This window comes from Sinohyriopsis cumingii, chromosome 4, assembly GCF_028554795.1.
Source record: "Sinohyriopsis cumingii isolate HCF-2022 chromosome 4, ASM2855479v2, whole genome shotgun sequence".
In the NCBI taxonomy this organism is placed as follows: domain Eukaryota; kingdom Metazoa; phylum Mollusca; class Bivalvia; order Unionida; family Unionidae; genus Sinohyriopsis; species Sinohyriopsis cumingii.
The window spans coordinates 139457722-139481179 of NC_142964.1; the positions used below are offsets into that span (position 1 = coordinate 139457722).

At 39.0% G+C, this 23458-nt stretch overlaps 1 protein-coding gene across 1 annotated transcript in view; it reads right to left on the reverse strand.

The window, feature by feature from the left end:
- The window catches only part of LOC149802193 (prostaglandin reductase 1-like), a 71401-nt gene extending 48147 nt beyond the window's left edge, over window positions 1–23254 (reverse strand). The window contains exons 1-2 of the mRNA XM_089956606.1: window positions 23088–23254; window positions 21721–21766 (exon numbers count right to left, since the gene is read on the reverse strand). Of these exons, the coding sequence (XP_089812732.1) occupies window positions 21721–21766; window positions 23088–23193 (152 nt within the window). The 5' untranslated portion in view covers window positions 23194–23254. The remainder of the gene's footprint in view (window positions 1–21720; window positions 21767–23087) is intronic.
- Between the last annotated feature and the right edge of the window lie 204 nt (window positions 23255–23458).

The following is a 23458-nucleotide window of genomic DNA, read 5'->3' on the forward strand; positions in this document are numbered from 1 at the left end:
ATCAAACATGGAGTGCCTCGCACTCTCCCCGTTAGCGGTTCCCATGCTTGCATTTCCCTTGCTCGGCAATTCCGGATAATACTTCACAACACGGTCTCGCGGGAATATCCTAACCGAGTCAGTCCAGGCGTGACTGTTATGATCGATAATAGTTATTGATGTTCCACGGGAATTGTATTTTGACTTATACAATACCTCACCGGTTAACGATGAAACCGTTATAGGAAATTTTAGTAATCGCTCTAGCTCAGCAACATCATTTATTGACGCTCCTTTATCCGCTACTCGTGTCGCCCACGCTGTTATTTTAGTTTGTCTTAGCGGTGTTAGGCCGTTTCCTCGCATTGCATTTTTAAAATGTTCCATTACTCGCTCAGCTACACAATTCATCTTTGACTCTGTCAACGGCGACACCTTCATCGGTTTGAGTTTATCAACGCTTGGTTTCTTCATCGGATAAATTCCATAAATGACTGCGGTCACAGGATACGCTCTGGCATAATATGGTATATCAATCCCAAGTACTCCCGGTTTTGAGTCTTTACTTAACAGAACGGTTTTTCCACGAACGCCTCTGGCATCAAGAACAGGGTCTAGTTTGTCTCTGATAATCCACTTTCCGTCGTCGACTCCAACAATAAATTTTATCTGTATGAAATATCTTCTATCGTCGAGATACCCAATTATGTTACGCGCGATTGTATCGTTCATGGTAGCATCAATGATAACGCTCGCGTCGGGGATAATTTTATACGAAGACCACGTGTGTGCGGCACCATCACGACGAAACTCTTCTTTGGCGTTCTTGATAACACCAATTACCGTTGCTAACTCTCTTCGTCGTGGATCAGCGGTTAACCGGTCAAGATCGAATCGAGAACCTGCGGGTTTTATTCTGGATAGTCTTTCAAATTCCTCCATATTATAATTAAGACAAGTATTTAAATAGACAAAAATATTATATATAATGAACGGAAACTCAAAGAGTTTCTCATGCAAGTGGATCAAACTAAATTCATCAGCGCCGTGTAACAGACGTTGCAGAGGCGAATACTGTGGACAACATGCTCAACAGGTCCGCGGCGGGAGTCTAGGACCGATACCGTGTATCAGATGCGGCATTGGAGTACGAGGAAAAACGCAATTATGTTCAGCGTGTGGTGGAAAACGCTATCGAGAACTAAAACGGTATTATGATAAAAAATATCCAGCCTCGAACACTCTCTCGGAGCGTGATTACATAAATAAGTTTTCAGACAAATTATGAATTAGACAAATGATTTGCTTATAGTATAATGAATCAAGAATTCGTCCCCGAACAAGAATTTGTTCCACATCCAACTATTCCAAATTATGAAGCGTCACACGATGGTACAGTCAGACACTGCCGGCGACGGAAACCAATCGGTATGGTATCCAATACCGGTTATCTAAAATTCCATGCTGGAGGAAAAGATTATCTCTGTCATCGTTTCGTCTATGAATGTTTCCATGGATTGATCCCTAAGGGTCTTGTCGTTGACCACGTTGACGGGAATCCGACCAATAATGCCATAAACAATCTTCGGATGGTCACGCAACGCAAGAACTGCTTACTGGGTAACACAGGTCATTGTAAAACAGTTGGAAAACGGGCTGTTAAGTCTCGAAATACAGAGACGGGCCAAGAAATGATATTTCAATCAATGGCCGCAGCTGGCAAATATTTCGGTATTTGTCAACCTTCGGTACAACGAGTCGCAAATGGGATCTACAAAACAGCATTTTCAAAAAAGCTCAAACAATATATTTCATTTTCCTACATACAGCTTATCCTCGACGATAACTCGTAAACACTCTCATGCAATTTAAAAATATAAAAAATATAATAATATGAATCACGAAAACATAAATGTCATAATTGTTGAACTCGAAAAATTGCAACAGCGTGGTTTTAATATTTTACTAAACGCTGAAACAATTATGTTAGATTTTGAATCGTTGAATGAGCGCGCCGGCAAGAACAATCTCGCCGCGTGTTATAGGTTCATTAAAAATATACAGAATTACGTTTACGGGTCACTTGCGTCGATAACTGACGATCAGGTATCTGAATTCGTTCCACTGTGCGGCGCAGTTTAGAAGATCAGGCTTGGATTGTCACAACAATATGAGACTCGAAAATTAATCAACACCAGGGTACGACGGCTACAAGGTCACATAAAGAATCTTGGAAACGCTAACACTTCCGAAAACTCTTCGAGTTCTGACACGGAAGCGCCTACGGGTACTAGTGTTTGTGACTCCGTCGACGAAGTATAAGTGCGTGGAAACGCTATGCGTGAGCGATGCTAGCATCGCCAAAAACTCTTTGAGTTTCACACACTGAAAGTGTCTCACGCTTTGTACATTTTCACGGTAAAAAAAATAATACATTTTTTTTTTGCCCTTGGAAACTCTTTGAGTTTCAGGGATGCTAGCATCGCCAGAGAAATGCTTTGCATTTCCAATTTCAGATTTTGGAAATGTTTTACATTTTCAGGATTAACTCGAGCGCGGGCGCATCAATACAACAATGAGAATAGTTCATAATCTGTTCTCGTTGACACCAAACTGTGATCATATGATTTTGCTGTAACTGCGTCAATTGTGACGGAGTTAACAAGAAGTCTTCGTTGCCATACACGTCAACGATTATTTTAACGGGGAAATACTGTTCCGAGAAACTCTTTGAGTTTCCAAATGCGGTTTTTATTGCCTCGTAAAGAATTTGCTTATCATGAATATGAACTCGTGCGTGAATGTATTCACATTGATACATTATATACAACCGTTTTTTTTTAAATGCGTGAGCGATGCTAGCATCGCCAAAAACTCTTCCAGAAATGCTTTGCATTTCCAATTTGGAAACTCGAAGAGTTTCAGGATTTCACCAGTAAGTTCACGGAGACAGTCTCGCCACGCAGGTCCAACAAATTCCCCCGTTGGTCGGTGAGTTTGAAATTTATCGTTGACAACCACGGATTATTACACCGTAGATAGACGGGATTGATTGGTTCTTGCACAATCAGAAAACCAGGGGGGTCTTTTGGTGTGAACGTATACAGGATAAACCCCTGTTGGGCCGTAGTATTATCTGATGCGCTGTAGCTACCGTCGATGACGTCACATACAAGATTGACCGCGATAACATCTGTGATCGAAACGATCCCGGGTGAGATGTGTCTGCCATCGGCGGATGTACTGTTGTCGTGCTTGAGAATAACAGGTTGTGGTTTTGTTCGCGTGTACGCGGCAAGAATATCTTCGAAAGATTTCGCGACAAGATCAGAGACCGATTTTCTCAGCGTGTGCGCGTTATATCCAGGAAGTGTAAATTCTGAAATCTTCTCCACGGGAATACCAAATTGGGATGCAAAATTCGATCTTTTTTCGTTTCCGTAATCGCCCTTGAGATTCAGTAGATGTTGAATTATTTTTTGATTTATAATTTCCATCGCGGATGCGAGTTTGTTTAGTTTTTCTATGGCTGTGATAATTTTATCGCGAGAACTGCTTGCAGTTCCAGGACTTGTTAAATCAGAAATATAATCTTGAAAATATACTCGCAACAGTTCTAGCTGTTGTTTATGTGCTTGTTTGATCGGATTAAAAAAATGAGCTTCTATATCTTCTGGCTGGTATTGACGGTATTCCCCGCCCGTGAAAGCTGCCTCTATTATATCTACGGGAATTCTAGGTGATGTTGAAAACCAGGCTTCTCCGGATATTAATTTATCTGCAAATAATAAATAATCCCCGACGAGGTCGTGTGGGTCTTGCTTAACGGTCTCGAAATCTGATTTTTGGGGTGGTGGTGGGCCCGGTTCAGGTTCGGGTCGTTTTTGTGGCCATCCTAATACTGTTCGAAGAGAGCTGCTATAAATATCCACGGCGTATCCCGGTGTTGAGATTTCAATGACCGCAGACAGCGTTGGTTCGTGCGCGGTCACAGATATTTTGGCTTCCTTGCCGGTGATTCGTTTTATTTGGCGTTGTATCTCATTGTTGATTTCTTCGATCTGATAACTCCCAGTGGGTAGCGTAATTGTATCCCATTCAAGTTCACGTTGTGGGTCCGCGCTGGGTTTCCCGAACACGAACGAATTATTCGGCTGCAGATCACCAAATGATGCCGACCTGATATTGGGCCAGCTGTGATACACGCTGAGCTTTGCCAACGCGATTTCGTTCACTGGAATTGGAGTTCGAAAATTAATACCGAATTGTGGTGTCGTCGAGGACACTGAGATCATTGTGGTCCTTACCGGTGTTGTGTTTGTGACTATTTGTTGAAGCAGTTCTTGTGACATTATTTATTTGTTTAGTTTTCAAATAGTCATTGTACGCATCTGACATTAGTTTGAATTCAGAATCTGATATCAACGCAGCATCGCTGGATTGCGCGTCTAACGATGATGATATCAGCGATGATAATTTCTGATATGCGGTCGTGGCTGTATTTAATTTTGTCGTGTAATCGTGTAATTTTGTGTTAGCACACGAGGATATTTTTTTTGCTATGATGCCGAAAACTCCAGCTGTTGTTGTGGCCGCACAAACAGAGATCGTGGCAGCGACTACTGCTGTTACCGGAGTGACCGCTGATAGTATTACTCCCGCGGATGCAACAACGGCGGATACTGAATAAACCATAACGTCTAACACTGTTATGCGTCTGCGGTATTTTTTTACTTTTTGACTGGTTACTTCGATGACAGTTTTTAACTCAGATTGCCACTCACGAACTTGATTGTATCGATATTGTTGAGCATCTGGAAATCCTTCGGATTTCAACGTTGACATATTATTTAAAATCGCTGGCGATTTCAATTACTAGTAATTTTCAATTACATAACCAATTGAGGCGTTGCAGCGACGAATTCCAAACACCACCAGTAAGATGTTGATGTTAATTCCTTGTCGTCGGCTTCAAGCATAAATGTTTCCTCGGTTCCGCTGTTTAGTATTATAGTTACAACCCCCGAATACCTATCGGTGGAATGTCTCCAAGGATATGTTGTGAAGATTTCAAATTTAGCGGCTGAAAACACAGACAACCTGTAAACACCGGTGGCTGTTGCTGTATATTTGATAGTGTTATTTTGTTGTGACCATGTTGCGAATCCCGATGATACCGTGAATACGATGTTGGTGATATGCCCGGGAGTAACTCCAGTGGGAACTTTAATCAAACTGGTTTTGTTAACGATATCAGGAATACCCGATACGATATCCTGCTGTGTTTGTTTGATCGTGTTAATGTTGGTCTTGATATCAGCGAGGTTTACACCGACGACTGGAGGAGTCCCAAAGAACTTATCCACGGACTCATCAGTTTTTGCGAAGTTTCTTTGGAGTCTTTTAAACCCGTTCACGTGAACATCATACTCTGACCGCAGCGTATTTAGTTTACCGTTGACGATGTCCACATATTGTTTGTTTGACGCATCCTGGTCGGATTCGGGATTCGCTAACGCGGTTATTTTGTTGCCGCTCATGCTGAGTTCGCCGGTCATTACGTCGCCGGCTTTTGTTACTTTATCGCTGACTAGGCTAGCAACGTGTTGGTACTGCGCGTCGACGTATTGTTTGTTTGCGGCATCTTCGAGACCTTCCGGATTTTTTAGAACGGTTATTTTGTTGCCGTTCATGCTGAGTTCGCCGGTCATTACGTCGCCGGTTTTTTTCACACATTTATCAACACCTTTATCAATACTGTCTTTGATGCTTGCGATTGATATATTCGAGTCCTTGATCCGGCCGTGGTCACTAAATGCAACGAAGTTATCCTTGGTAGCTCCAAGAACTCTGCGAATTATATCATTCCACTTAATGTTGCTCGTTCTTAGTTTTCCTTGCTTGTCTTGGAAAATAGCAACTTCATCTGGGTCAACTCCGGCTAGATTCAAAAGATTTTCGACTTCATCTCGGGTCGCATATTTTGAGAGATCAGCATCTGTGCTTGGTTTACCTCTTCGTGTGAAAGGTCTTCCGTAAATATCTACCATTATTTGTTATTGCTGTTTTTCAAATGCTAGCATTTCTCGATGCGGTATATTCATACACTACTTTATGAGGAGGAGTTGCTGGATTTCTTGAGATTGCATCAAGAACATTTAAAACCTCGTTTCCGCAAATGGGCGGATCAACTAATGTTTGTGTTGGTAACGTCGACTGCCACACTGGAACATTAAAAAATCTGCTGTTGAGAGTGCGAGGCACTCCGCGGACATACCTGAGAAACTCAGTTGGCGGTGCTAGCCCGTACGAATCGAAATAAATAATTCCGCGTGGATCGATCGCGTAAGCAACCCAGTGAGTTCCAGGACCGTCTTTGTTGTCGAGATTGATAATGCCAGTTTCTGGATTATTCGGTTGTTGCGGTAATTGATCTCGCATAAATACTCCTCTGAAATGTTTTATACGCAATTTTTTAACAGCATCGAGTAAATCAAAATTGCTCATTGGAAACATTTTATGTTTCGGCGTTAGAATTTTTTTGGATACCATGATGGTGGAGTTCCTGGTAGTCTTAGACCGCGTCCCTTTTTTTTCTTATACCCGTGTCCGGTTGCTTTCTTTAGTGCCATTCCAGCTGCGGTTCCAACTGCACCAAGTGCTGCTGCCTTTGCTACGGCTGGTGCTGCCGCGGCAATCAACGCCGGTATTGCTGCGAGAAGAGGAAATATTCCACCGGTTTTAGTCATGTCCTTGATAGCTGCAGCAGAGAAATTAAGTCGGACACCGGTTTTTGCTGTTAGTGCCTTATTAAAATGTTTAATCTGAGTATTAGTCAACGGCAGCTTGTCTGGACCACCAACAAGTTGATCTCGTTTTAGTGTTATTGATGTCCCGCACGTGCTTGCGTTCTTTGATTGCAATTTCTTCGTTTGACCGGAAGTCAAGGTGACATTAACATGACTGTATGACATTATATTTCAGAAACTAATCTAATTGTTACATGTTTTTGGAAAACATCACATGTTTTCTACGGGAGCGTCAATAACTCTCATTCGTCCGCCAACACCTTCAAGCAGCATTGCTTTATCGGAGAGTATAACCGCGACAGCTCTAAAACCAGCAGGCGGGCCGGCGGGAAACTCACCTACATGAGCTTTGAAGTGTATATCAACGACAGATTGTTTGGTTAGATCCAAATGTTCCAGCGAAAAGTAATAAATCGGATACAACGTTGTGAAATCCAACTGTGATATCTGCAAGCCGGTATCAATATTTTGATCACGTCCCATAAATGTCATCAAACGATGATACGCACGCGCAACTTGATTATTTTCAAAATCTATCACTATATCTTCGGATGGTTCTTGATGTCCGTTTATTCGCAGCGAAACTTCAGAGACAGCAAGTTTGTCAAATATCATATGACTCTGTAGTTGGGAAGTCAACCTCGCATTTTGCTGGAGTGCAACAAAAATATGTCGCGGCGCTGATATTCCCTGTTGTGATGATATATGCCACGTAAACTGCCCGAGACCGGCACCTTGAATGGAATCTGTTGATGTTGTTAACCACGATATCAGTGATTTACCACCTGTGTCCATAAAAGAGAGTAACCGTTGCTCTTCAACGAGTGATGGAGACATCACTGGCATCCACAAAGCAAGCTTGAATAATATTACTTTACCGCCAGCAACACCGTCTTCTCGCCAGATGGCGTCAACGTCATCACTTTTTCGGTTAAGTACAACTGTATGATTGGCTCCAAAAATAACCCTTCTGACATGTCTGCAAAATCCAAAGATGTGAGACAGTGGAATTGCGCATGAAAATCTCCTACGGTCACCTGATAACATTAATTTACGCGTAGCAAAACCTAAATTGTACTCTGGACTAGGCCTTAATATTGAAAATGCAGCACCTGGTCTGGCCGCAAATCCAGCCGGTTGCGGGTCTACAGCAGTGCCTTGTGCTGTTTGCACTTGAATAGCAGATCTGTGTTCAGGATGATCAGAATTATCCTTAGCGAACATCATAGTCGGACCAGCTGATCTAGTGTAATCATCTGAGTATCTCGCTAATCCCAGGATTGTTGTAGCAACGTCAACATTATCCTGAATTATTTCAATTTCTCTTCCGTCAATGCTGTATGAAGCACTTTTGAACAGCGCCATGATACCGTTGTTAACAAAACCAACTCGAACATTAGCTCCGTATGCTGTATTAGCGGCAACATCTGTTACAAGTTCACCCGTGACTTCAAGAAATGCTTCAGCGGGCAGGAAATATCTACTTGTATCCTGGACTCGTAATTCAATTCGTCCGCGTTGATTAGGTACTGTTGCCTCATAAGAATAATACTGATAATCGCGCACGGACTCATCTTTTAGTGTTGGTGCATCCATGTCAAACGCTGGATCAGATATAAGTTTAAACATTTTATATAAAATTATTGTCTTCTAAAACGAAATCCGCTTCCTGATATCAGGCTCGTATTTATTTGTTCGGGTGTTTGGGTTACAAGCTCTGCAAGTTTTTGATTGGCAGCCTGATTTATTATTTTACCGACATCCGCTGGCATAAGTTCAGTACTGGCCAGTTTCACCGGTGGTGGTTTTTTTAATCTACGAGTTAACCGTAACAGTCTATCCTTGATTGACGCGAATGCCTTCCCGGCGAGATCACCAACAGATCCAAGGGCTTTATCCTTGACAACATCAATAGCTTTCATCGACAATTGTTTTGCAATCGGTAACACCTTAGGGGCTATTCTTGAAAACAAACCAGTAACTGTATCGCCGAGACCATCTCCGTAGGTTGCTCTGTAGACTGGTAATCGCGAGTTCACTACGCGGACTGGTAACACGCTAGCGTGTCTAGGTTGAGAATTGTGCACGATCATTTATTTAATTATTATTTCTCTAACTAAATTTGCTAGTCGCTGTAGTAACCATCCGCGAGTTCATCAATGAGCCCCCGGTATGTACTTATATCCATAAGACCACGCTGAAATAGTCGCTGACAGATATCTGCGGCTTCATTTATAATTTCCGGAGAGTTGTTTCCGGCACGTCTTCCTCCGATGAGAACTTCTAGTCTGGACACATCGTTGACGACGCTATCAGGACAGATGTGGTCGTATCCGCTGCCTGTTTTCTCTTTTTCTTGTTGTTTTAATTTAGCAATTTTTTTGTCTATTACGTCAACTTCTTCTTTCTTTTTGTCGTATTGATTAACTGCGGCTTGGTATGCATCCTTATTTTTCTTACTTCTTTGGTCAAGTTTCCATTTTTCTTCTACATTTTTGTAAAGATCGGATAGCTCCGCCGATAGTTTATATTTTTTTACGAGTAATTTTCCTATTTGTTCGGGCAGCGGAGTGGGCAACGGAATGGACGACAAAACAGGAGGAGTATAATCATCATCGTCATCGGGAGCACTAGCACCCACGGGTTCACGCGATAAAAATTCAGGCACTGGATCGGACAGTGTCATTTGCTGTTCTAGAGCTTGTGTTTTCTTCGCCGGTATTTTTGCCTGCTTTTTCATTTCCCTTTCCTGTATTTTTGCCTGCCTTTCACTTTCCTTTGCCTTCATTCGTTGGTCTCTTAGTTCCTTATTAACCCCAATTACGCCAGTTTTTATAAAATTATAGGTATCATCAATGCTAGATATCCGAGAAATGCCTCGGTTTACTTTATAAACATAATCCCGCCACTCACCCTGAGTCATACCCGAGCCAGCTCCTGGTTTTAGAAATTCTTGCCGGTTAGGATAATTTAAGACAATCCAAGCAGAAAACTCCCTAAGCTCATCTATGTTAGTAAGCGGAATATTTTTTATTTCAGTAATACCATCTTCGGTAAATTTATTAATAAATGTTTCCTTAGCAACTGTCACTACTCCGGCGGCACCTGGATCAGCTGCGGCACCTGCATCTGCCTGTTGCTGTTTAAGTTCTTCTATTGCTTGAAGTAGCCCTCGTTTTGATTTGGTAGGGTCAGCAGGATCAGGTTTTCCTACAATTGCAGTTTTAACTTCACCAGTAGCTGCTGTAATAGGCTTAAATAATTCCTCCGCAGATGTTGCAAACTCAACTCGCGCTTCTTGTCTTGCTTTTAATTTTTCTTTGACGGAATCACGAACCGGAAGAAATTTTTTAATCGCGGCTAGTCGTTGTCGTGCCAATCTAGTTGTAAGTGCTTCTCCGATATTTGCCATTATTTATTTATCAATGATTTAATTCCGTTAACATAAAAATGTTTCCTTGGAAACTCGAAGATTTCTCACAGCGGTGGGGGGGGCCCATCATGGATTTTTCAATGACGGACCCCGCGAGCGATGCTAGCATCGCCAGGAAACCTGTTTTTGTGTGTTTGGCCCTCCTGTATTTGTGAAACTGTTTTTATCTATTTATTCTACTTTTAGTTTCGGTCTGTTCACCCTCCCTGCTGCTAGAATAGACAGTTATTCGCAAATAAAAACGTAGCAAAATTACGTTGCCAGCACCGTGAGTCACAACCGACCGGTGTACCTTTGACAAATTGCTGTGGTAACAATTTGAACAACACAAAGACAAACGGTAGTCTCGGCAGAGATTTCGCAAATAGCGTCTTGAAACCACAACCATCCGTGTGTACTTTGCGAGCAAACAGTTTTCTTGGCGATTTCAGCTTGCAACAGTCGTGTGTATGCGCGTCCATGTGTGTGTGTGTGTGTGTGTGATTTGGATTTTTAACGCAGCTTAAACAGTTTTTCTGTCATAGCGCTACGACGTCTGCAGTGTGGCAGTTTATAGTGATGTCTTGAAATGAGGCACCATGCCGCAGACATGTAGCATGTGTAGCATGATGTCCAACCCAGTCACATTATCCTGACACTAGGTCGACCAGCCCTAACACTAACCTCTTAATGCTGAGCGCCGTGTCTGTGTGTGTGTGTGTGTGTGTGTGTGTGTGTGTTTGAGAGAGATTTTAATATTTAATGTGGCTTTAACAATTTTTCAGTCATATCGAACAAAGTCTGCAGTAATGTAGTTTATAGTGATGTCTTGTACTGGGACATCATGCCACAGACATATAGCATCATGTCCCACCCAATCAAATTATCCTGGCACTAGACCGACTAGTCCTAACAACTTCTATTAATGCTGAGCGCCAAGCGAGGCAGCAACTAGTACCATTTATATAAGTCTTTGGTATGACTAGGCCGGGTTTCAAACCCACGACCTCCTGCATCCAAGGCGGACGCTTTAACCACTTAGGTCACTGTAGCGGTTGCAACTGTTGTTCCTCCTCGATTATTTTCTCGCGTCTGTAACTTTGGGTCCATCACGGTTCTTCTATTAATCTTGTGACCGACAGGCTGGATATGTACAGGGTGCAACATGCACACGTTTTTCTGTTACGAGTCTATGCTCTTTAAAATAAGTAACAGAAAAGAGTGAAAACAACAAGCTTTGCACAACTCAACAAATAATTTATTTCCCTAGTATACAAAATGAGAATAAAAAAGAACTTATCGATTTGCGAATTAAACCCCAAACATAATCCTAGAATTACAGACAAAAGTCATAATAATTTAAAGTTCTGCATAGAGTTTATTAGAAGTACAAATTAAACACAACTCTGAAGGTGTTGATGTGTCTATTGTAGCTACTAAAGTGTTGATGTGAAACGGTCTTTTGTTGAACCACAGTAATATAAATCTAGGTTTGAATTAACTATAAATTCCTGTGTATGTCTCTGTCTATGAATATAATTTTAATATGAGCACTCTGTAGAAAATAAATCACTTGAATTAAATAATTTGAAGAAATAAATTTCAGCCCAAAATGAATTACTGGTTACCATATATAATACAACCTGATTCTGCTAGATCTTAAACCAAGAGTTAAAAATAACCATTTTGCGAGGTTGCAAAGTTTCTGACACTCCTCGACAAAATTCAAAATATTTCACCACTAACGCTTATAGACTAAGCGAAAATAGGAGACAACTGGGAAGAATGAATTTGATACAGCTGCTGTCCCTACACGAACACATGATATAACACTCACCAACATATAGCATACGCACATAGCAAACACGGGACGTAGGCGACCCTAGCAAGGTCGACAAAAACAACAGGGAAGGAATTCCGAGAGGTTAATAGAAATCACTCTCGGATGAACAACCCTATAGATACACTAGGGAACATAGAAATACCCTACTGAAAATTTCTAATTATATGATTCAAAATTCTATAACATAAAACAAACAACACACCTAAGTGGAAGACAAATACACATAAACTATTTACAAGATTTGGCTAGGATGGGGTGGGGGGCATCTGTCTGGTGCCCCCCCCCCAAAAAAAAGCAAAGTTTCTGTCAAATAAAAGGGTTTTGGCCGTGCGCTAAACCGTATTGGTAACTGCACAACGAGAAATTTTTTCACACGGAAATGCGACAGACATGTAGAGAATGGATCGCTAATGGTAGACCAAGAGGCTGGAAATGTCTATCATACAAGATTTATAAGAACGCGAACAAATTATTTGCAAATGAGTTTTTGAAAGATAAGAAATGTACGACAGAGGGAACAATTCAGCGAGCTTTGAAAGGCTGCTGAGCTTGATATTTCCACGATTTACGTGTTATACGGAAGAAAAGATATAAGCAGGATTGCACATACGAAATCAAATCAAACGGAAGAATTCTACGCGAGCACGACTCTATTCGAGAGTTATGACAAAACATTTTTCTTGTTTGTCATTATCTAACAATACTTATCCGTACGATGAGAATCATTGCTAGATGGTTCAAGCAGAGGTTAAAACACACAGCAAAGAAACGCATTCCCACTTCGATAAAGTTGTTGATAAAATCCCCATTAGAGAAGAAATCAGCTCCGCAATTAGTTCTCTCACTAAGCATAAGATTAGTGGTCCCGACGGTATTTTTGCAGAGCATATACTTTTTTCTGGATTTTCCAGTGTAAAAGACCGAGAAGTGCCCGCGCCACTGTCAACAAGGCTTGGTAATGCCAATCTTTAAAGGCAGGAGGAAGAACAAATCAGATATGAATAATTATCGTGATATAACTCCAGTTCCAGTGTTTCAGAAAGTCTTAGAAAAAATATGTACAAAAGACTAGTTACATTTTCTAAACAGCTCGACTACCCGCTGGTGGTTATAGAGCAATCGCTGTTATACTCTAAGATAAAACAATACTACTTGAAGGTGTTGGTGGAAGAATGAGAGTTATTGATGACCCAGTAGAAAACGTGTAACTGTAATTAAGTAGCGCATGATATTATAATGTCATATCATCATGCTAGTGTTACTCTGACTCCTGGTCAGATTAACTAGCTACAATCAGTATAAAAAAGGAACTGTGGAATAAAAATATCATTGAAATCGAAGGTGGTCCGACTAAACTACCATTATCAGAACGTCAACTCGGGCACTTTAATGAAGCCAAACGATCAAAGACCGGAACACAACTTATCTTTCTGCGGGCGCAATTAAAGACATCGCTAAGACGAGTACTATATTACCATTTCTCGCAGCTATACCAGCGTTGATAGCCGCTGCAGCCCCAGCTGTTGCGAAAGCAACTGCACTTGGTGCTGTTGAAGCTGCTGCTGGGATGGCATTAAAGAAATGAAGAGTTCAAGGAATCAAGACTTCCAAAACAAAATAAAAAAAGGTCGGAGACTGCCAGGAACTCCATTTATGGTACGGAAAAGGAATTTTTGGCACTCTTAATATCATTGCAAAAAAAATACCCACGTTCGCGGTTGATAAATTACACGAGTAAACAATACAATTACATACAGCGACGCTAGCATACGCCAAATTATCTTCGCTGACATCATCATGTCTCAGCGATGGAATAATATCAGATACTGAGGTCTCATAAATAATTAAGATTTATCATGAGGCAATGACTGTGTCAGAATCTACGAATGATTTAGAATGAGGATTGAACAAATAATAATAATGTCAAAAATTACTACAACAGATCGTTGTTAATACAAAAACCAAGATGATATCAGCAAGCTCAACCAGTCCTGAGTTCAGTGTTAGCTTTCCAACTGCGATTCCAACGAAGGAGATAGTACTAGCACAACTACGAGTGGATCATATTTGGCCAAATGTTAGACCAAAGTCATTCGATGGGTTGCAAGCAAATAATTCACTGGCATTTGCATATAAAAATAAACCCGATGGAACCCCCGATTGGCAAGTTGTGAGCATACCCACTTGCAATTATCAAATCAAACAGATCAACGATGAATTTCAGTGCAGAATCAAATCTGTTACAGGAAAAGAATCCTAAATAGGTAGCAATGTTCATGAACCAACATTATCAGCGGCGATAGAAATAAACTCGCTAGATTATACGGTCGATATAAATCAATCATCGATCATAACAGTTCTTGGATGGCTAGAGAGAGCACCTGTTTATCAAGACCACCAGAACCACAACGCAGTGATTATATTTCAGACAAAAAAAATATTTTCGAGTAATCTCTATAAGATATGATGACATGTTGGTGTATGTAATAAGCGGGAGTTTGACGCCTAAACTGTGTGCTCACTTTAATAAAGATAGGACCGTAGATATATTTTGGGGATTTGAAACATCATTAGGTTATGTATTATCGAATTTTAGTATTATTAAAAGTGTATTTGATGACGTTGTTGTCAATTATAATGCGAGCATATATGAGCTACGCAAACAATTTGACAAGTAAGTAATAGAGTATCCCAATGAGAAACTTCGCGAAGAAATTATTTCACAGATAAAACAAACAAATAAAATCGAAAATGATCTTAAATTTTCACACAGCAAATTTGTTCAGTGTCATTAAATCAACAGATACATTTACCAGTGATTCGTATAATGACGGTATCAAACATTCAATCAAACTAGAGTTTTTGAAAAGTAATGTTAGTATCTGAAGTTGAGTTACCAAAATTCAAATTTTACGGAAATCTTATCAAAGTCAACGATATCGACGAATATTTCCCACAAATCGTTGTCGTACGGAGAAAAATAAATCCACCGGCAGGTATTCTCAGACACAACCATGATCCATACGTTGGAGGTCTTCATATATCACCAGGTGTTGTCGCCATCACATCAACGATCGCGGTTAATCTTGCATGTATTGCGATTGATGGTAGCTATCAAGTAGATCTTGAAAAATCCAGTCAGACCGTGTAAGGGAATATTTTATATGCACTCACACCTCAAGCACCACTTGATATTTTTATGGTGTTAGAACCCATTAATCCAGTTTATCTACGATGTCATAATCTGCTATTGTCACGGATACATTTCAGGCTTACTGACCAGACCAGACACTTGCATGATTTGCGATATGAAGTTTTGAATATAACACTGTATGTTCGTTAGCAGAAGATTTTGTAAATCCGTTTCTGAGTTAAAGTCTGTGTTTTACAAACGCTATAAGCAATTATTTATGTGGTATTATATAATGTATCAGCACTTGAGAGTTTTTGTATACAATAAAGAGATACGTGAAAGTGCCGTCAGAACAAAATGGACAATTCCACACAAAGCAAAATTTAGTGCTAATATGATTGATGAATACGGACGATGAAACATTGAATCTGATTCAGAGTAAAACTCTAATTTAATCAAATTGATGGGCATTATACCCATTATGTTTCAGATTATCAAACAATTTCATCAAAATCATGGATATATGACCCAAAACGAATCAGATTATTTGTCAAATTCACTAACAAATTTATATTCAATTATTTTAGAATGATTTTATCGTTATTATTATTATTTCATATTAAATGGTTAATTTCACAGATTTGACAGGTATATTGCCCATAATGTTTCAGATTATTAAACAATTTCATCAAATTGATGAATACATATTACCCATTATGTTTCAGATTGTCAAACTATTTCATCAAATTGATGGGTAATTGTTATTCAAAATAATAAAAAATCTCATCGAAAACAACAATTTATTACATAATAATAATAATTTTAGAAATAACAAAAAAAATATATTATAAGCAATTTTTTTTATTACTGATTCTTATCCAGATTTCATAATTTTTGCTGGGGTAAATGGTACTCAAAATACTACAAATAATAATTTCCCAAATAGCAAATGAAATTATAATCTGAATCAGAATAAATATTACACGCATTATTATTCGGTATTAACACTTTCATTTTCGCGATCACCAATGACTCTGTCGCCGCTTTCACCTTTGACTTCGTTATGGACGTTGTCACCGCTTTTACAATAGATCATTTCATGATCACACATCATCTTTCTCAACTGTCGTACACGCGTATCAACAATCTTTTTTGTTTTGTATTCGTGAGATAATTCTGATCTAATTTTCTCAATCGCGTGTGCGAGTGAAACGAGTTGTCCAACTTGTGCATCTTTGATTGTCGCCAGGGATCGTAACATAGAATGCTGAGTTAGTTTAATGAATCAGTAATCAGCTGGTAATGTGTATCTATTTTCGAATATTTGTTTTTTTTAATGATTCAAAATCACAAATAATTTTCTCAGGATTAAGTTGATCAGAAATTTTTATACCGTCATGTTGTAATTTTTGAATTGCACAAACGGCTGTTTTGACACCCACACATCGACTTGCCAGCGAAATGAACGAACGAGGAGTTAAATCTCATACTTATCACAGCTTCTTCCGATAGAAGGGAGATACATGGACTCCTAAATGAATGGGTGAGACATATATTCCAAAGATTATTATCTGGGATGAAATATGTACAGTGTCGCTGGAGACATTAAAAATATTTATTGATTGGTTGTTGACAAAAAATTTGCTGTTATCATGTGTGGCGATCATGGTCAACCACCACCTTTTGTTGGATCATCCCCATATGAATGGCAGAAAAAGTTCGTCGATTATTATGATGAGATAATGATGATCATAGAAGGCTTGATCCAGAATTAAGAGAACTTAAGACATTAATCAGATTACAACAAGATAAAATTCAGTGTGAAATAATGCGTAAGATTAATTGCAGAACCTCCTGTGAATAATTTTTGGAATATGTGGTGTCTTGCTGATTTGATAGTTGCAAGTAGAAAGATAGTTTGTGATACACTTCAGCAACAATTATTTATGTTACAGAAAGAAAAAATTTCAAATCTAGTGTACCATTGTGTTATCGCCCAGCAGATACTCGACGGAAAAAATATCGACGTTGAAATTCCAGGTTACGGTAGTAAACAAAAACTTGTATTAAATGATATTGTTTTGGTTCATGTGAGTGTTGTCGAGAGTGTCTTAACGATGGACAAACCTCCATGGACGCCGGGAAATGTTATAACGATTCATTCGTCACAAGGATTAACTATTTTAGATACTAATATTTGGATTTTTGATGATCGTATTCAATGGTCAAATTTAGTTTATCTCGATGTTTCTCGAGTCAGAAGAATGACTCAGCTGCGGAGGATTATCGTAGATTTCTCTGAAAATAAAAATCAAACAACTGACGACTCTGAAGATGTTGGCGATGACGTAATAATTGTTTTAATGTGACATAAATATAGGGGCGACTTTTATCTCGATGTTAAATTTATCATGACATTGAAACAACGGCAGAATAATCATCATGCGAGCTGTAACATAGTAATGTTGTGGCAGTATCCAAATAATAATCCAAGACAGTTTACCGTTTATAGAATTAATAGTAGTCTTGGTCACACACGCGAAAATGTGATGCTGACCTGTCTTGAATGTAATCGACGTCGACAGCCAGTTCACAAAAGTGAATGCGGTGGTAATTATGTGTCTTCAGTTATTACTTGTAATTGCTCACGCACAAATCCACGTTGAGGAGCAGTTGAATCTGGTCTGTAGATTGCAAGTCTACCCGTGAATCTTACCACACTGGACATTTTATGTGTCGTCACACTCCAAATAGGATCAGTTGCTCTTTTCTACCACTTTCAAGTTCCACAGGTTCATATAAATATCTTACAGTCACATTACCTAGTACTGGTTGTTTTGAGAAGGAGTCATGTCGTTGTTTTGGCATATGTTTTTTGTGATTGTTTTCATAGGTTTCATATAAATTGTGCGAGTAATTTCATTATTTAAGGCAGCCATCACACTTAGTAGTCTTGCAACTCATTCACGAGATCTCTTGTCCTTGTGAATTATTTCCTGCGCATTTTGATATCCAAACAATCGCTCAGAAAGTGTTCGATTAAATCGTTCAAAGATTTCCTGATCACGATGAATTGCGGTATGTCCTTGTCTTTTTTTTGACGTTATGTTTTTTCATCAGAGATGATACTGCACCAAGAAATTCCTTGCCAGGATCAACCTGTAGCAACTGTGGCCGTCGTAGACCACCACGTTGATAAATTTGTTCAATTGCAGATGCAACTTCAGTTGCTGTATTAGTTGATAGTGGTTCTGCTCCTTTATACCTACTTGCAACGTCCACAACAGTCAACGTGTACTTGTATGTGCGTGCTTTAACGGTATCGCGTGGTAAAAACAAAACATCTGCTTGATGAACTTCATTGGGAGTGTTGACATCAAAATGTGCGTACTGAATTTTTGTAAGTAGTGGTAGGTAAATTTGCCATATTGCCTGTCGTGCAAACCAATTTGCAGCTACTTAACGTGTGACTCCTGCTCCATCAGCAAGTTTACTAATCGCTGCATTACCCCTCCAATACCCTCGTGGTCTATTATAAATCGATTCCATTATTATCATAATAAGAGGTTGATTAATTACCAGCCCCTAGCACTAGTCTACCCTTTATCGCAGATTTTACTAGGAAGCTAGCAAGTTTTTCTCTGAGAGATTTATTTTTTATGGAATTTAACGAGTGAATCAACTTCACATCTGCAATATGTCGTTGTTGTGAATCCTTATTTTTATACGCTACATATAGTAAGTGGCATGCTTGATCAATCGCGTTTATTGGATACTCTCCAGGTCTTGGCTGATCTTTCTCGTCAAGTCGGATATCAAGTCGGATTCCAGGACCACAATAATTATATCCAGGAAGATGATTTTCTCCTAGGTATTTAGCCCATGGAGCTCCTGGTAATTTTCTCAGTGAAGCAGCGATATCACCGTCAGACACTTTGTGTCCGGAGATAAATATTTATTTTTGTACCACATTTTGCAAACTGGCCTTTAAGTGCGCATTATTTTATTTTTTATTATTATTGTTGTTAATCCACTATTCGGGGTGCGTGCTCTGCATCGAACACAATATAAATTATATGATTTATTATCATAGGTCCATCTGGGTCTGGTAAGACGCAATTTTTTCTTAATTTGATAATGAGATTGCTCAAGTGGGATAAGTTATATTTAGTAGCAGCATCTGTAAATGATCAGAGATTCTACGATGTTCTTAAATCTTTTAATAAAAATGCAAAATTGTTGGACGAGGATGGTAATGCTATTATTGATTTTATTACTAATATTGATGAAGCCCTATCTGTAGATGACCTCGATGGATTTATTAATAATCTCGTAGTATATGATGATGTGATAATGGACAAACAATCAAATCCAGCTCGGATATTTTCTCGAGGCAGGCACAAAAACATAGACGTGATTTATGTGACTCAGCGATATACACAAATACCTAAAGTAATATGAGATAACTGCAATATTTTAGTTGTGTTTAATAGAGCCGATACACATACTCTGCGAAACATTCATCAGGCTTGGTGCTCAAGAGATATGGATATGATTAATTTCAAAAACATCTTTTCAAAAGCGCAAGCTACCCCACACGGATTTATCACAATACATTTACATGATCCTCGATCGCGATATCATGTAGTTCTTGAAAACATTTCGGTTAAAAGACAGCAGCAGGGGAGTGGGTGACGACAAAAATTGAGTGGCCGACGGGTAAACGAACACACACAACAATTTGAAAACAAAAATAAAGCAACAAAATGAGTTAACCCAATTAGATAAAATCTCGGGTCTTTTAGAGGCTTCAATTTGGCGTTATTGACCTTGTATTTTTATTTTTCGTGGGAAGCTTTATTTTCGCGAATGGACCCTTCTAAAATTGATCTGTTCATCCCCCACCCCTCCACTGCTTTCCATCACTGGATGCAACATTTGCTTGATACAGTTTCCAACTTCGCGAGAAAGTGGAGATATAACGCAGATAAAAGTTGCACTGTTTTGTTCACTAGCAAAAGAACGACTGTTTCTCTACTTTTCTGTTTGACAAATGTCCAATTCCATTTGTCAAAGCAAGAAGTATACCGGCATACCTTTAATATATCAGCATACCTCTAATAGACCGGCATACCTCTAGTATACCGGCATACCTCTAGCCTCTAGCTTACAACTTACAACCAAACTACGAAAATGAAGAATCATGCGTAAAGGCAAACATTTGTTAAACTTTTATTTTATTAGTATCAGAGACGGCTGAATGAATCCCTTAACAAGTCTCAAAATCTGAAAAAGAATTTGGTCTGCCCTTGGTTCTATACGCATGCAATCTGTGGTCATGATGGAAACACTCGATTTGTGTTAAGAGGTATGCAAGCTTTGGATAAATACTCGCCTACAGAGACAAAGTACAGTACTTTAAGACTTTGGTCAATGGAAGCATACGTAGCCAAGGTGAAATTATCCATTGTCAACAGACAGTGTGTGGGCCAGTGGTCTTGTGTCTGGAAAAAGATATTCACTATACTATACATTGATAGTATAACAATGAAATAAGATATGGGAAGCATTTTTTTTAGACTACGCAGTAAAAGGGTTTGGAATGGGCACATTGCTGGTGTTACCAAAACAATATAATGAAGAAACTAACTGGAGAGCACATATGAAATTAATGGACGACTGAATTCACTTCCAAAACATTCATTTAGATTTAAAACCAAGTAACATATGGTTTATTGGACATGATTTTCTATTACATAACATCTATGGCCTCTCTCTGAAATAGTTAAACTATATGTCATGCCTGTTGTTAAACCTTTGATATGTAAACTCTGTAGAAAATGCCTGATGACAGAGCGAAACACCTTATTTTAGGTTGCGAAATGCTACTTGCAGAACGCAATGTTTCCTTGAGAGAGTGAGTGACACTTTAAAGGTAAGAGATGGGAGCGATATTTCCATCAGGAACATGATATATTGTTAAAGACACTTCATGGAAGCAGGGCTGACTATTTGTCGTCTATTGACGATGATGAGTGGAATAGACGGCAAGCTGTATAGCTACATTTTAGAACAAAATGCATGCCCTACTTACAATCAACATGTCCTAGCATAATAGCGAAATGTAGTATAGTATCGTTTATTGAAATCAAATCTGTGCATTACTGTCACTTCTGGTTCCCTTTATCAACACGGGGCGTGCTTCCTGTTATTCCCACTTTGATCAGAATCTCATGTTATTAATTTTTTCACTGTTTACTATATAAAACATATTGTAAATCATCCTTTAATACATATAACATAAGATTTCGATTAACTCCTTTTAATATTACATGTATATTTTCTTTAGAGATTATCCGCTTTATTATAAAGTAGGTAGTGTTCACGAAAAACGTTGATAAACATGAATAATACATACATACATACATACATACATGCATACATACATACATACATACATACATACATACATACATGCATGCATGCATGCATGCATACACACACACACACACACACACACACACACACATACATACATACATACCTCATATAGGGATCAACACTGAGATAAATGGCCTCGCATATCACCTCTGAAAATAGATTTGAAACATCATACAATCAATTAAAATTTGTATATGTGTGTTTAGCGCGCGTGTGCGTGTGTGCATGTAAGTTAATTTTTGTAAGTATGATTCTAAATGCAACGTGGTTTGGTTACAAGTTAAACACCTGACATTTAATTTTGCGGGGGGGGGGGGGTAATATATGCGGGGGGGGGGTATATAAATGTGCTGCCCACAAATAGCTGGACAAAAACATTCTTGCTCTGATTTACTGGGGGGAAAAGACACTATTATATACATTATGTCAATTGAAAAAAGTAAAAATGTCGTAAAGTAATAAAAATTCCTAATCCGAATCGTCCTCCTCTCCACATACTATCTGGTTAGCCACTTTATGATTCGCTGATTACAATAGGCTGTGTTCAGACTCATGATCAAATTACAGACTCTACTGATTGATTCAAACGTTATTTACAAGACAGCACACAGAGTGTGCCTATGTTAGCATGTGCATATGTTTTCTTCAATTCTGGCACAAATAACTGCATGGCCTATGCATGCTCCCTTACTGGAAGGTTCGGTTCCTTTATACTGATATCTAAGGACGTACCACCCGATTGAATACATGTACTTAGCCTGGCGGTACAGGACGTCAGTGGGCTTTTTATTTTATTTTTCTCAGCAAATTCTTGTTACACATATTTGTACTTATCTTCCATACTCAGTATAGGAATACGGTCATAATTAGGAATTTTGGGTTTGTTGCTTCAAAGCTGGTATCTAACCTATCGAACTCTAATACAATATTTTTTAGCAAGATAGATGACCATGCACGTCTGCTTTGACATGGGTATGTTGTGTTATATACTGTCCCTGGGTAGTATAACGATATATTATATATTATGTGGTAGGTACATCTGTTAGTATAACGATATATTATATATTATGTGGTAGGTACATCTGTTAGTATCACGATATATTATATATTATGTGGTAGGTACATCTGTTAGTATAACGATATATTACATATTCTGTGGTAGGTACATCTGCATGAATGCATTTTCTTGTATTTCGGTACATGATTTCGTCCCTATGTTGGAGCCATAGGCTGAATAAACATCCGTATGCAAAATACTCTAAAGTAATCGCCAACCCACTAGGTTCCCGTTCCTGACTGCAACCCTGTTTTTGATATTGTTGTTGTGGTTGTTGTTGTTGCTGTTGTGTGTGTGTATGTGTGTGTGTCAATGTGCGCGCACGTGTTACAGACAAACAGTGAAACAGAAAGTGTCCTTTTTTGCATAAACGTGTATTCATTATTCGATTAATACTTTACGACTATACATACCTCCATCTTTTAAATTCTCATCTACTTCCTCTTCAAGCAATTTGAAATTACTTGGACAAGGCCATCCGCTAAATTTAGCTCTTAAGATCCATTTCTTAGCCTTCATTTTGTTTTTCACAGACGTGCAGGATAGCGTAAAAAGTTTTGATTCGAGTCGAAAAGCTTAACTATCTCGAAACCGGAATTTAAGTGATCTCAAGACGGACAATAAGGAAGTACGTTTCAGTAACTCTCTGTAATTTACTCAAATCAACCGTTCCATCACGAATAATCAAAATTTCGAGATCACACATAATTTAACTACATCCAGTAGTGTGTGTGTGTGTGTGTGTGTGTGTGTGTGTCATTTTGATTTTCAACGCAGCTTTAAC